General features: G+C 41.6%; 1 protein-coding gene across 4 annotated transcripts in view; it reads right to left on the bottom strand.

The window, feature by feature from the left end:
• The window catches only part of exoc6 (exocyst complex component 6), a 104,653-nt gene that overhangs the window by 28,343 nt on the left and 60,858 nt on the right, over positions 1-15,452 (bottom strand). For all 4 annotated transcript variants that reach the window (XM_075458141.1, XM_075458143.1, XM_075458142.1 and 1 more), the window contains exons 6-12: positions 10,361-10,414; positions 10,055-10,205; positions 9,802-9,960; positions 5,366-5,434; positions 4,536-4,619; positions 1,671-1,717; positions 1,456-1,576 (exon numbers count right to left, since the gene is read on the bottom strand). In XM_075458141.1, coding sequence (XP_075314256.1) covers positions 1,456-1,576; positions 1,671-1,717; positions 4,536-4,619; positions 5,366-5,434; positions 9,802-9,960; positions 10,055-10,205; positions 10,361-10,414 — 685 coding nt within the window. The remainder of the gene's footprint in view (positions 1-1,455; positions 1,577-1,670; positions 1,718-4,535; positions 4,620-5,365; positions 5,435-9,801; positions 9,961-10,054; positions 10,206-10,360; positions 10,415-15,452) is intronic.

The following is a 15,452-nucleotide window of genomic DNA, read 5'->3' as shown; positions in this document are numbered from 1 at the left end:
AATGCTATTTCCTCCATCCACTTTAATTACATTTTATTTGCAGCTATTGAACTTTGCAGATGGCCTTGTGTGACCTGAAAATAACATCCCTCAGTTTGAGCACAGAGGATATGGTTTAGCTATAAAGTTTGACAGCTTTTTGTTGTGGGAAATATATCATTTAAGCATTTAACTTTAATTTTAAAACAGCCTCTTAGCATGGAAATTGCGATACAATTTCAGAATCAGAATCAGAATCAGAAAAGGTTTTCCATTTCCTCATACAAATATCTGGGTATTTAGATCTAAATATGATAGGTTTTCCTAAGTTCTTCACCCTTATATTGAGTGTGGTTCAGAACACAATCCCATAGCACATTAAAGCTGGGGTAGAATAGGGTGGTACAAAGTACTGTTATTACACTTGCTCTTTGCTTGCTTTACTTTTTTTTTTACACTGTGCTTCATTCAATCTTGTATGAAAAGTGCTGTAACAATCAAATCTGACTGATAACATACTAGCAAATTTTGCAATTTTCATTTCCTTTTATGTCCTGATCAAGCCAGTTATACAATTCTTCGTGAATTCTTGCTTTTCATTGCACCCTCAGCATAAATAATGTATTATTTCATTCATCTTTCTATCATCGATTACAAGTTCCAGACAACCCAGTTTAGCCCCTTAACACTGACAGAAGGATTCAGTCAGATACAGAAGTTTATAAATCAACCGTGTGATTGAAAATAGCCTCACACACACACACACACACACACACACACACACACACACACACACACGACCTTTAAGTCATTCAGCAGTACGACTAGAACTTAAGTTTTTTTTAAATTTAACAAATAATTAAATTGTCAATGGATATGTAGAGAAAATTCTGTCCATCAAAATACTGGAAGAATTAACAAGAAAATCCATTGTCTTTTATTTCCTTTTTCGAAAGGAAAAATGGACCAAACATTTTGTCCCAGTGTGCATACCATGTAGCATGAAGTTGCTTGTATTGTGGCGCAGCAGAGGGGCCGCAGGCCAAAAGGGAGACTGCAGCCTTTGTTAGTGTCTTTGCTTCATGCTGTGCAGTCTATTATTTAAGCTGTTAGCATAATCCTCTGGGTCATTTACAACTGACTGGAGCTCAGCAGTCAGGAATATGGCTTCTTAATCTGCTGTTATTGTTAAAATCTGTCTCTCATTAGGGCCCAATGACCTCGGCTTTTACTGAATGCGTATTTGGGGTTTGACCTCTTCTCTTGAGAGTGACATAATTCGTGTGTCTGTGAGTAAACAAGTATCCAGTGTGTGTGTGTGTGTGTGTGTGTGTGTGTGTGTGTGTAACTGCCACTGTATAAGGGTTCTTCTGAGATTCTCTATTAACTCCCAACAGCCTGCTTCTTATTCACCATACCCTGCCTGCTGGCCATGTATTCATGCTTATATGTGAGTGAGTGTGTGTGGTAGCCTACAGAGTGTGTTCGGAGCACAGCGATGATCTTGGATAAGGCCATGTTCCACAGTTCATCTGTGTAAGCTCTGGTCACCAGGCCTCTTGTGGCATGGAGGATATGGTCTTCCACAACGAAAAACCTGTGGACACACCACAAAAAAAAAAATAAAAAAAATACATGAATCTTGATATTTTCAAAAACAAACATTCAATCATATAATGGGAACATCTTACCCTACAATCTGATTGAAGTATCTTCTATAGCCTTCCACTGTCTCATGCTGAAACACAGACACATATATACAGCCATATTAACATACATGAATGCACAAATACATCAAAGTCACATATGCATATTTTCTGCATCCATGGGGCTTCTTGTGGGTCAACATATAGTTTTCCCATTTTCTTCCCCAATGTGCAAATGTAAAATGCACAGAAAAATCAAACAAGCAGTACAAATGAAACCCAGCGCACACACAGCCACTGCAACTACAACTTGGCTTTGAGAGGCACATCGAATTAGGAGGGAAGGATGCATTAAGGCAAAGTACTTCATAAACCTAATATCTCCTCAAATTATATTATAGACTTGGCTAGAAAACCAAATAAAAAAACAGCAGTGAAACACTTAGTCATAACAAACCATTACAACTTCTGTGGAAGGATTTCCAGCACTGCCCCTGCCCACAGCAAGCAGGACTTTGTGTCAGTACATTTACAGAAAAGATCAGAATAGATTGACCATGTGAATGTGTCCACTGATCTGTATGTTCTCTTCCTTATTATTCTGAGCTATTATTTTATATGTAAAGAAAAATAATTTAACTTGTTTCAATGATAGTTTAATAATACCCAAAGGGGAATTATATTATTGCAGCACTTAGTTTTATTAAATATATGCTATTGTTATAAATAGACAACAAAATGAAATATAAATCAGCTGACAAACATGCAGAACGTTAACGTGCAGCAGAGAGGAAGGTGTGGTAGAAATCTTCAGAGGTCACCATCAGAGGTTTGGGCTGTTGTTTTTGTAGCTTGGCAACAACTTAGCTGATGAGTGCACATGCAGCATTGGCAGGGAACATGGGTGATCTCTCAGTAGATAACATGTACAGGACCAGCCAGCAGTTCAACATCTGGGGTGCAGAGACCCTCCTTCTCAGTGACATGTCCAGGATTACAGCATCTGTTGTTAACCAGCTCTGTGATCCTCCTCCTTTCCTGTTACCGCTCTGTCTGCAGTCTCTGTCTGCCCGGATAGTCTTAAAGCTGAGCAGAGAGCTATTAGAGCTGTTCCTGCAGCCAGGTCCAGGATTACAACATTTGTTGTTAACCAGCTCTGTGATCCTCCTCCTTTCCTGTTAGCGCTCTGTCTGCAGTCTCTGTCTGCCCGGATAGTCTTAAAGCTGAGCAGAGAGCTGTTATAGTTGTAGCCATGTCTGCAGCCTTGCCTTGATGAAAATATAATATTGCCTTCCTGATATTCCTGCTGTGTCCTCATCAGGGGTCCAAGTTTTTCCATTTTATCTGCCAGTAATCTCACACATCCCATCAAGGGAAGAGATCGTTAAACCCCGTTTCACCTTTTTCTGCATTTTGTTCCTCTTCTGCATCCATGATGTGTTCTCTTCAACTCATATTGATTTGGGGTCTTATTTCAAGCATTACTTGGGCTTTGGAAAGCTCAGTTAGCTGCTCCAACTTCCTTGTTGCCATGGTTATGCATCATAAAAGGTGTAAACAATTGCCAGAGTTAACAGTAGAAGTCCTTCCAGAAGCACAGCATCCAAACCAGCACAGAAAAATGTTTCAGAAATCTGTGATTTCACAGGAAAAAGCTCAGTGGAAAATCTCAAGAAGATGTAAGAAACCACACGGCATGTTCAGAGCTGCTGCAGTAGGCTCCCTGCCTCTAAGGTGGCACCATTCTGGTATAAAACTAAATAAAACTAAATAAAAAGTTGTATTTTACTTTTTTTGAGAAGGATTTTTAAAAATGTTTTTTTTTTGTTCAAAGCAGATGGAGGGATGTGGAGTTCTTCAAAAAACGGAATAATGTATACGCTTACAAGATTACACTGTACCACTGAAAGTTTACATAACATATTTCATAATAAGAGGATGAAGCCTTTTACAATAAATAACAAAAAAGTGTTGGTAAAAAGCTAAAACAACAGCTACCCTGGACAGTCTTTGTTATACTCCATCACAAAGCAGATCTTTGTCCATTTTGACTTCTTTCCTTCCACAGCAGAACAAAACTAAAATACAAAAAACAGCACCAATACAACCAAGAGCAGCCTGAAGCCCAGACTGTCCCACTTTATTTATGATACTGCCCCCAGGTGGCAGCAAAATGCTATATCATGTAGATGTTCCTTAGTGAAGCTTAAATGCAGAGACGCTGCAGAAGTATGTTCAAAACTATACTCACACAAGCCACAAACAATCATGCCACGTTCAAAATGACTGCTGCAAAATTATTAGCTGATTGGATCATTTCTCAAATGTGCAGATGAACAGGTATACCAAATGAAGTAATCATGAGTACACATATTGTTTAAGTTATCATTATGTGGTTCAACCTTGGTAATTATTGTGACAGGATGGCAATAATCAAAGGCTCTCCTAGTGGAAGTCAGTTCAGCAAGACCATTATCCATTAAGTATTTTTTGATACTTTCTAATTTCCCTTTAGTGAACTGCAAATATGGGGACAAAACTAGGACAAAACAAAATAATAGGACAAAACTGTCTATTACTGCCTTTTTTTTTAGGCTCTAGTTGACTTTATCCAGCAGTGGAGAGAGATAAGAACAACTGGAACAGCTATGACGAGGACATTCAACATCTTTGCATGGGCAGCTCACTTGATCAGGTTAGTTACTCAAAGCTCTGTCCACTGCTGGCTAATTTACCTATTCACTAACTGTTCATTGAAGTTTGGTCAAATGCTTTATCACACAAAACATTTAATCTAGTATAAGTGAGTTCAATTCAGGAAAGTTTAAGCTCTGTATGTGCTACTAATTATTAAATCTAAACTTGATTGATACGCATTGACATGTACATTTAATGAACCGTTTTGCTCACCATGTTGGCCTGCGGCTGCAATACTAGTCGGGCCTGTTTTTTCCTCTGTTTCCTGTAGTAGTTCTCAAATGTTTCTCGGTCACCCTGCGGACACAAATAAATACAGAAAAAGACTTCTCAGGCTACATTCAAGGCTATTTTTATGCTTTTTCAAGTCAGAATCAAAACCCTGAAAAAAAGAAATGAAGTAAAAGGAGCCTTCTCCTAATGTACATTGGAAAATACTGCAAGTTTATTTTACAAAATAATTTTTGTTGGAAGTGAATCTTCCCTTTTTTTTACTTTTTAAGCTGCACTGCCAAAACATGCAACCCACAAAAAATGATGGGACTAAAGTTGTTCACTCATTTCAATGCAATGTTCTGCTAGTCTTTCGGCAACACAGGAGGGAAAAATATAAAATGTTAGACAAGGGGTTTTAATGTTGTGGCGGACTAGTTTCTAGTGCTATTGTATCAGCATCAATGAGGCCAACTGCTCCATATCTGCTGAGCAGAGAAAAGGGCTTTTCAGTACGAAAACGTTATGCATTAGTATGCAGATACTGCTAAGAGGCTTAGCAGTAGACAAAATGCACAGAAGAACAGCAGTAGGCAGCTTCAGACCCTGTTGGCACACCTTTTTCAGATACTAATTTGAGGTATGCTTGGAGAATGATTTTCATACATGAAAGTTAGAAGAGCCTTTTCCGGGTTTTCTACAGACAGTCTGGTTTTCCAGCACCGTATTTGCAGAAATTGTGACCTTTACATGACAAAATTTTCACTCAGACTATCATACCATTTATAGTAGTGAAATGTATTGCATTACTTGCTACACCAGACACTCACCAGCACAGTGTAAATGTGAAGACACCGATAGACAGGTGAGAAGTCCACCAGGTCCTGAGCTGTAAGAATCTGTCAGAAACAACACGAGGAAACGGGATTATTGTTAAATAGTCTTTATTTTCTACATTCTGTTCAGATGGCATGGCTTCACTGAAACGACAGTACTCCTGCCAAAACAAGCCGAAAATAGCCTTTTCCACTGTGTGTAGTAGGAGCTTTATCAACAGTGCTCTGATCCAAAACTTAACGGTCCAGTATACCACCAGCTCCATCATATCTTAAAGAGCTCATTGTAAGATATTTTCCTAACAGAGCACTTCGTTCCCAAACTGCAGGTTTACTTGAGGTTCCCAGAGTTTCTAAAAGTAGAATGGGAGGCAGAGCCTTCAGTTATCAGGCCCCTCTCTTGTGGAATAAGCTGCCAGTAAATGTCCGGGAAGCAGACACCCTTTCCACTTTTAAGACCAGGCTTAAAACTTTCCTTTTTGATAAAGCTTATAGTTAGGGATGGCTCAGGTGATCCTGAAACATCCCATAGTTAAGCTGCTATAGGCCTAGACTGCTGGGGGGCCTCATCTGTCACACCTTTCCTCACTTTACTCTCTTTATGTATATGTGATATTATTGTGGTCATTAACTCGTGTTTCCCTGTTCCAACAGATATCCTTTGAATGGTGTTACAGTGCCGCCGCGGCCCCCTCCAGCCCCCCCCCCCCCCCTTTCTGTCTTCTCAAACCCCAGCTGGTCGAGGCAGATGGCCACCCTTCCTGAGTCTGGTTCTGCCAGAGGTTTCTTCCTGTTCAAAGGGAGTCGTTTCTCTCCACAGTCGCCTCAGGCACGCTCAGGCCGGGAGATTGGACCGAAAAACAAAAAGTTTTCAGTGCAATCTGTTGGTTTTCTTAGCTAGGAAATTGTTTTTGAATTGGCTCTATATGAACGAATTGGATTATTTTATGAATTATGATTATTATTAATTAATTGAATTCCAATTGGCTTGAATTGGACTTACTATCTAAGTGCCTTGAGATGACATTTGTTGTATTTGGCGCTATATAAATAAAAATGAATTGAATTGAATTGAATCCAAAACTTATCGGTCCAGTATACCACCACCTCCCAGTAGACAGGCATATCAGTATTACAACATAAGTTATGGCATCACATTGCATCCTACAGGCTGTGACTCTCTTACTCATGGCTGGACTGTAGAGGTCAATCCCACAAAGTGAGACAGAGAATAAGCTTCCAGCTGTCCTGACAACAGGTTCAAAAAAACTTTCAGAGTCTCCATGTGAGATGTTAAATTCAGTAAACGTCTGTTTCTGCCAAGAAAGAATCAATGAGCTGTGCTCCAGCCGCAGCATCAGAGCTCAGAGAAAACTAGTGTGTACAGGAGGCCAAGCAGGAGTTACATTAAAACCAGCGTTTACTGCAGTCATTGAAGCAGATCTGAATTTCAGTTCAACACTTTTACATTGCTCTAAGGATTCAGATGGCGGGTTTTTCACCAGTTTTCACCAGCACAGCTCATTCACTCTGTGCTCTGTGACGGTCGGCTAACCTCACAGAGAGAGAGACTATGAGATTCTGCTTTTCTGCGCAGCCGCCTCAGGCGATGAAACGTTTCTCGTTTTGGCCTTCGTCCACCAACTGATGACAATGTTTGCACGTTGTATTAATCTGTTCGTCATCATATTTACTGAATCCAAACCACTTTCGTGTCGCTGGTGAAGTGGGAATTTTCTTGGGTTAACAACCAACTTAGAGTTGCATTACCACGAACCAGTGTTCTGAAGGATACACAGGTGGCTCTGTGATGGGCCCGACTGAAAATGTTTCATGCCGATTACCCAGATTGACGGAAATTTAATGGTGATCTAATTTTTGCGATGGTTTTGTCACTCAGCCGTACACAAAGTATGCATTCAAGTCCACACACAATGGCCCTTGCTGACCAGTGCATTAGAACCCAGTACCTTACCATAAGCCCACAGTGCTAAGCACACCAACATCTTTCCACCTATAAATGACTCAAGCTTTAATCATTTAAATCATCATCACAACACTAATATACAGGGGAAAATAAGTATTTGATACAATTTTGTAATTTTCATCATAGGTACACTTTAACTGTGAGAGACAGAATCTAAACAAAATCCAGAAAATCCCATTGTATGATTATGAAATGATTAATTTGCATTTTATTGCAGAAAATAAGTATTTGATACAATAGAAAAATAGAAAAACAGAACCTTTGTTTGACCAGGTTTGCACACACTGTAGCAGGGATTTTGGCCCACTCTTCCATACAGATCTTCTCCAGATCATTCAGGTTTCGTGGTCTGTCGCTAGGCAACAGAGTTTTAACTCCCTCCAAAGATTTTCTATTGTGTTCAGGTCTGGAGACTGGCTGGGCCACTCCAGGACCTTGAAACGCTTCTTATGGAGCCACTCCTCAGTTGCTCTGGCTGTGTGTTTCCGGTCATTGCCCTGCCGGAAGACCCAGCCACGACCCATCTTCAATGTTCTTGCTGAGGGAAGCAGGTAGTTGCCCAAAATCTCACGAAACATGGCTACATCCGTTGTCCTGTCCCCTTTGCAGAAAAGCACCCCCAGAACATGATGTTTCCACCCCCATGCTTCACGTTGGGATGGTGTTCTAGGGATTGTACTCATCCTTCTTCTTCCTCCAAACACGGCGAGTGGAGTTTATACCAAAAAGTTCTGTTTTGGTCTCATCTGACCATATTACCTTCTCCCATGCCTCCTCTGGATCATCCAGATGGTCATAGACAAACTTGAGACGGGCCTGGACATGTGCTGGCTTGAGCTGGGGGACCTTGCGTGCCCTGCAGGATTTTAATCCATGACGGCGTAGTGTGTTACCAATGGTAACCTTTGAGGCTGTTGTCCCAGCTCTGTTCAGGTCATTAGCCGCATTCGGACAGAGCAGTTCTAAGAACGCCGTTCTAAGAACGGTCCTCCTCGAATTCCGTTCTGATAACTGTCCTTCCCCAGCGGAACTGTTTCAGTTTGCATTCCCACATGAGTCGGGACCAGGTCGGGACTGATGCGATGCAGCCATCTGCGACAGCGACGTGTTACTTTAGCGCCACATTCAACAACGAAACAGAACAAAACAAAACCAGCAAAAAGTAAGCAGAGAAGAAAAAACACCACCAAGAAGCTAACATGGAGAGCGGGGAGGCCACCGTGTTCATGGTCTGCATGATGGTGATATTAATCATGGACGATCACATGGGGCGTCTAACATGGAGGCTGGAAGAGCTCACAGAGAGAGTCAGGAGACGAAGGATGGAGCGCAGGCCGTACTTCTTGGTTTCATGAAGGAAGGAGAGCAGAGCGCCGCAGACAAAGGAGACCACGTGGAGGTTTAACTTATTAAACACGCCAAGGTTGTGTCTGTGTCGTATGAGGAAACATTTCAGCCGTTATTCTACTGTTTGCGTTCAGGAGATTAGGAACATGAAGAAGAGGAAATCTGACAAGGGGCGTAGCTACCAACCAGCAAACACCTCCGTCAGATGTGTTCCTATAGAACCCAGAACAGACCCAGCTGAGGAGAAGGAGCTGAAATGGTTCCAGGAACTGAGGGCCGTGGTCCCGAGTTCCTGTATGTGCGAATGCGGGAGAAAAAGGCCCCGTTCCTGAAAAGGTTATAGGAACTGCCAAAGGTTCCTACAGTGCGAATGCGGCTATTGACCAGGTCCTCTCGTATAGTTCTGGGCTGATCCCTCCCCTTTCTCATGATCATTCTTACTCCACCAGGTGAGATCTTGCATGGAGCCCCAGTCCGAGGGAGATTAACAGTCAACTTGAGTTTCTTCCATTTTCTAATAATTGCGCCAACAGTTGTTGCCTTCTCACAAGCTGCTTGGCTATTGTTCTGTAGCCCACCCCAGCCTGGTGTAGGTCTACAATTTTGTCCCTGGTGTCCTTAGACAGCTCTTTGGTCTTGCCCATGTTGGAGAGGTTGGAGTCTGATTGATTGCGTGTGTGTACAGGTGTCTTTTATACAGGTAACAAGTTCAAACAGGTGCAATTAATACAGGTAATGAGTAGAGGATAGCCAGAATTCTTGCTGGTTTGTAGGTGATCAAATACTTATTTTCTGCAATAAAACACAAATTAATTATTTGATAATCATACAATGTAATTTTTTAGATTTTTTTTTTTTAGATTCTGTCTCTCACAGTTGAAGTATACCTACGATGAAAATTACAGACCTTTCCATTCTTTGTTAGTGGGAAAAGTCGGCGGTGTATCAAATACTTTTTTCTTTCTTCTTTTTTAGACAGATATATATAGTACATGTAGGCTGAGGAAAATTTGAAAAACTTAAAAAAAGGAAGATAACACATCAATTAGGCATCAACACTTTTGGTCACAGCCAACTGCGCACAACATTTCCTCACCTCTTCATCAGCTTCCTCTTCATCTCCTGTGTCATCCATCAGCAGGCCGTTGGGAATGTGAGTATGTGTCCGTCCATTGAGGGAGTACACGGGCTTGGTGTAGTGGCCCACACTTGCCTGTTTTGCTACTGCACTGTTAAATGTCCTGTGCTGTTGTGCCTGAACACACACACACACACACACACACACACTCTGATTTAAGAAATACCTTTTCAGAGCAAGTGGTGAAACTGTTGCAAATACAGCCTCATACCTGTCTCATTGCCGTCTCCCCAACCTTATCCGAGTGTTTTCGGATACTTTCCAGGAAGTCCTTAAGGTCTGACATAGAAATCTCTTTGATCTCCTCTCTCAGTCTAGGCAGGTTTTCAGCCATGATCTGACAGAACCTGTAATGGCTGACCCTGCAGAGGGAACACAGCAGTTTAAAGTGACAGTCCAACCAAGCATTACATTTAGATTTTGTCATTCAGCCACAACAGCCTGGTTTACAGCACCTATCAACTCTAAAGATTTACAGCAGAATGTTCCTTGAAGAGCCTTGAAGGTGTGATCCTACCTTGGAATATATATCTTCTCCAGCTGCTCCATTGTTTTTAGTGCAGCGTAGTATCTGTGGAAACAGACAGTACTGCCTCAGTTAGCAAGCAATAACAGCTGTGGTTTAATTCATTTTTTTTATTTTTTATTTATATGTTGTTTACATACAACTACTTTAAGTTAATAGCTTTTTCAAATCCGCTTGGAAAAAACAATCAGGCAACCATACCACACAAAATACAACAAAAGAAAATGAAGAACCAGATGTGACAACATCCCTCGTTAAGGAATCTCCAGTGTACAGCCCTATCAAAAAAGTTGGGACAGTTGGGAATAAAATGACAACAAAAACAGAAATCAATGAATTGCAAATCCTTTAAAGTCTTTATTGGATTAAAAATAGTGCCAGATCTTGATATGAAATGCTGAAATTGAATTTTTTTCCCCCTTTGATGGAAAATATATGCTAGTTTTCAATTTGATGCCAGCAACACCTTCACAAAACCTCTTGTTATAAATACCAGACTGAACATTTCCTCGGTGAGGTTAATCAGCATCACTGAGGAACATAAGAAGAATCGCAGAGGTGAAAAACTCAAAAAGTGAAAATGGGTCAAAAAGACTGTGTTGTCAGATAGTTAAAAAATATTAGGACTTAGGATATTTAGCATTTCTGAATTCATTGGAGAATTTGGAAATTGTGCAGAGTGAACTGGGCTTGGGTTGCGAAATTTTAATATTTAGATTAACAAACAATTAGAAACAAGATCTGCAATAAACTGTTAATTAAACATATTTCACAAGTTATAGCTGAGGTTGACTGTTAAATGAATGAGGTAGAAGGGCAGTCAGTTACTGGAGAACTCAACAAGCCAGAGTTATTCAGCACAGCATGCCCCACCCCAGGAGTACCAGGCACTCCCTAAAGTGCAGCTTCCCAGCCAGGGCCACTTTTGGGTGAAATGATCTTCCCAGAAATTTGTTTTAGTCCATGATCCCCACAGATAAAACAAAGGGGGTCAGGTAAAGGGCACTCCAAAAGTCCCTTGTTCTGTGGGAATGTTTTAAGCAGTGTGAAGAAAAGTGTGGCATTAAATGTAAACCCATTTCAAATTTATTACATGATGGTAATCTGTGAAAATTCATTATCCTTTCAAGGAACAAGACATGCATGAAAGATGCATGGCCCGCTGCTTTGTTCTGTTTATAGGTGGTGGCATATGCGACACAACAATCCAAAGCTAAGATTCTTGCGCTTTGATTGACGTAACGCATTTCACAATACAGTGACCGCAAAGCCAACATGAGCACACAAAGGCAGTTCACCTGTGAAGCCTCCTGCTTATCAGCTGATCGATATGTAGAGAGCGGTACAATGCAGGAACGAGAGTGAGGAGAGGATCTATTATGCTTTGAAAACACACAGCTGCAGGTTGATGAGTTACAGAACGGAACCGTTCAGCTAGAAAGCCTCAGCTAACAAAGTAATGTGGGAACAATAATGTTCATCTTTCAGAAAGTAGCAGCAATAACTCCTCAGAAGCTGGTGTAAGTCATCTTCATTAGCTAAGCTGTTAGCGTTAGCTGCTGCTAAAGGAGAAAATAACTCAATAAATAAACCAGGAGGAGTTATTTCTCAGATGCTTCCATTTCCCTCCTCTGAAGTTCAGGCTCTGAGAGTTGGAACTGATCCCTCTTTGTGGCTCAGCTTCTTCAGTCCAGCGTTGAACTGGAGCAAGTTGTTAAAACAGTGGGATGAAAAGTGGCTGCTGCACATCCACAGTCTTTAGCTAACTCTGCTGGAACATTAGCGTCAGACTGAGTTTATCCACAGTCTTTAGCTAACTCTGCTGGAGCATTAGCCTCAGATAGAGTTCATCCACAGTACAGATGCGCGGTTGGCGGTTGAATCCGCGGAGCCCGCGGATTAACCGCGGATCGGGCGGATGACACGCCGAAAAATCGTATTTTAATTAAATTCGGCTGGGTTGCGGTTGAAGCACTAAAAAAAAAAAAAAAAAGCAGTGTTGGGTGCGTTAAACCGTGTGGATTAAAGTGGAATAATTGCAAGAATCCTGTGATCAAGACAGCGTTTTAAGGTAGGCCATCTGGTCATTCATTTTGCCCGCCGCGGCATGTTGATTTGGGCTTAGACTATGTGCTTTGAAGTTGTTTTACATTCTCTGAAGTAGGTTGGGACCATTTGCGCTAAAGGATGGATTTATTTTTGTGCTATGTAGACGGACTTTGTTGTCTAGATTCTTTTAAAAAATTCGTACACTCAAAACGGTGTGCCCGTGCTCATCATGTTTTACTTTTTTCTTGATGGAGTGTGAAATATAGCTGCAAATAGTATTTCAATGCAGACATGTCAAAACGACAGTGGAATGCACATTTTCAAGGTGATGGAAGGGTCGTGTGATGCTTGGAAATAGATTGGTTAATCCAAAATGTAGAACTATATAGTTATATTCTGTATTAATGTTTCACATAGGGAGACGTAGGGTATGCTAACCTGTAACTAGTGATAGTGTGAATGCCTTGGAAGGAATTCAATCGCTTGTGACGGCTGTGTGTCTTAAAAGGTGTACAATTTAGCACTTGGGAGTGATTTTGACAGCACTATTATCCACTACATAGTAGTAGACGGACTTATTGGCAAGATATAATGAACTACGCTGTTTGAAAAAGCCGATACAAATAGCCAAGGCACCTTCAATAGACCTAGCCTCAGATAGTTTATCCACAGTCTTTAGCTAACTCTGCTGGAGCATTAGCCTCAGATAGAGTTTATAGTTTATCCACAGTCTTTAGCTAACTCTGCTGGAGCATTAGCCTCAGATAGTTTACAGTCTGAGGAAAACACACAATCCCATATCCATACTCTCCAACCAAGACTGGGTGGGAACATAATCAATCAATGTGGTTGATGACCAGGTGCGCTGCTCGGCTGCGAACCGCGTCCTGAGCATGTCAAGCTCGTTTTAAGTTTGTTTGTTAGTGTTTGTTAGTGTGCTCGTGTCGTTTGTTTTGTGTCTAAAATGTCACCCGCCACATATGCTCATTTGTAACGTGAAAGATGATTTATCCATGGATTATACTGACTCTAATTGGGATTGCCACCATTGGGCAGCCCCCTGCACATTCAAAACTCTCGTTGGCATCTGAGAGAGAAACGGAACGTCGTCCAGGAGCACGGTACAGTCGGGATGCCCTGCTCGCACTTCGCCACAAACCATCCTTGTTGCCCCTGCCGTTCCTGAGAGACATCCCCGCTGAGCTGAGAAGGCCCACGCGCAGGAAACGAGGCAGGAGAGGTGGAATACGGAACCGGCTCCGACGAAGATACACCAAACCTCCGCTTCCAGCAATTATACTCAGCAACGTTCGGTCTTTGAACAACAAGATTGATGACCTCCGAACCCATGCAAGGTACTGTTCCGAATTCCGCGAAGCTCCGCTGCTGTGTCTCACAGAGAGCTGGTTGCAATCCAATGCTCCCGATTCCCTATTTGAGATCAACGAATTCACTCTGGTCCGGCTCGATAGAAACAACAACTCTGGGAAAAGTAAGGGAGGTGGGATCTGTGTTTACATCAATGATCAGTGGTGCCGCCAATTCACTGTCAAAGAGACGCTGTGTGACTCAAACGTTGAGATGCTCTGTTTGCCTTTCTATCTGCCACGCGAATTCGGATGTGTGCTTCTCTGTGTGGTGTACGTTCCACCAAGTGGCAAGGCATCGCTTGCCGCAGCCACGATCGTGGAAAATGTTCACAGACTGTTACAGAAACACCCCGACGCACCTGCCATTGTGGCAGGGGATTTAAACCACTGCCAGTTGGACGCTGTTTTGCCTGGCTTTTACCAAGTAGTCAAAGGTAAAACACGAAAAGACAGACTGCTTGACAAATGCTACGTGAACGTGAAAGATGCCTATGGGTCTAAAATTAAACCTCCCATCGCCAATTCCGATCACAACGTGGTTCATCTAATTCCGACGTATAAATCAAAGCTGAAACGCTGTAAACCAGTAGAAAGAGAAATACTATGCTGGTCCCCTGAAGCTTGCGAGGAACTGAGAGCTTGTTTTGAACTAACAGACTGGGATGTATTCCACGAGCAGAACTCCCTAGACGTCACCACCTCAGTCACCACGGACTATATTAATTTTTGCGCACAGTTAGTTATCCCCACCAAACAAGTAAAGATGTATCCCAACAATAAGCGATTTGTATCTAAGGAGATTAAAGACATAATCAACAAAAGGAAAATAGCTTTCAAAAACAAGGATGCCATCCAATGTAAACAATTGTAGAGGGTTTTAAAAAACAAACTAAGGGAAGCTAAAATGGTGCACAGAGATCAACTGGAGGAGAACTTCAGAGAAAAAAACCCAAAGAAACTCTGGGACAATATGAAAAAAATGACTGGAATGTCATCCTCCAATGAACCCAGTGTTTCCCGCAGGAAATTGCTTAGTCAAGGTGGTGAGTCGTTGGCCGGGGCGGGGGGTGGGGTGGGGGGTTACTTGGAATGGGACGGGGGCTGTTAGAGCAATAACGAAACTGTTTAAGAGCTGTAACACTTTTTTATTTACATTATTAACTATTTACATTAACAACCAGTAGGTGTCGCAATTCAATGTTATCAATGCTGTCTTTTAATGTCTGAGCCTGGCAAAGCATTATTACTTCGGTTTAAAAAAAAAAAAAATATATATATATATATATATATATATATATATATATATATATATATTTTTTTTTTTTGGGAACGTTGGCAAGGCGGCAGTGCGAGTTTGCTAAGGCGGCCGCCTTAACTATAATGCGCTGCGGGAAACACTGAAACCCATTGTGACTAGTAATGAATTTATGTTTGCGAATGAATTGAATGACTTTTTTTGTAGATTTGATTCTTCCTCCCACCTCAAGGAGTGTGAAAACATAGTTAAGACCATTAAACCATCTAACTCTGACAGAATTCTTATAACTGTAGAGGAGGTCAGGGGTACTTTCCAGCGCAATAACACAAGGAAAGCATTAGGGCCTGATCACAGCAGCGCACTCATCTTAAAAACCTTTGCCAGGGAACTAGCCCCTGTATGGCAA

The sequence above is a fragment of the Odontesthes bonariensis genome, chromosome 23 (assembly GCF_027942865.1).
Source record: "Odontesthes bonariensis isolate fOdoBon6 chromosome 23, fOdoBon6.hap1, whole genome shotgun sequence".
NCBI lineage: Eukaryota > Metazoa > Chordata > Actinopteri > Atheriniformes > Atherinopsidae > Odontesthes > Odontesthes bonariensis.
The sequence above is the reverse complement of the archived record's forward strand: the minus strand, read 5'-3'. Positions and strand labels throughout refer to the sequence as shown.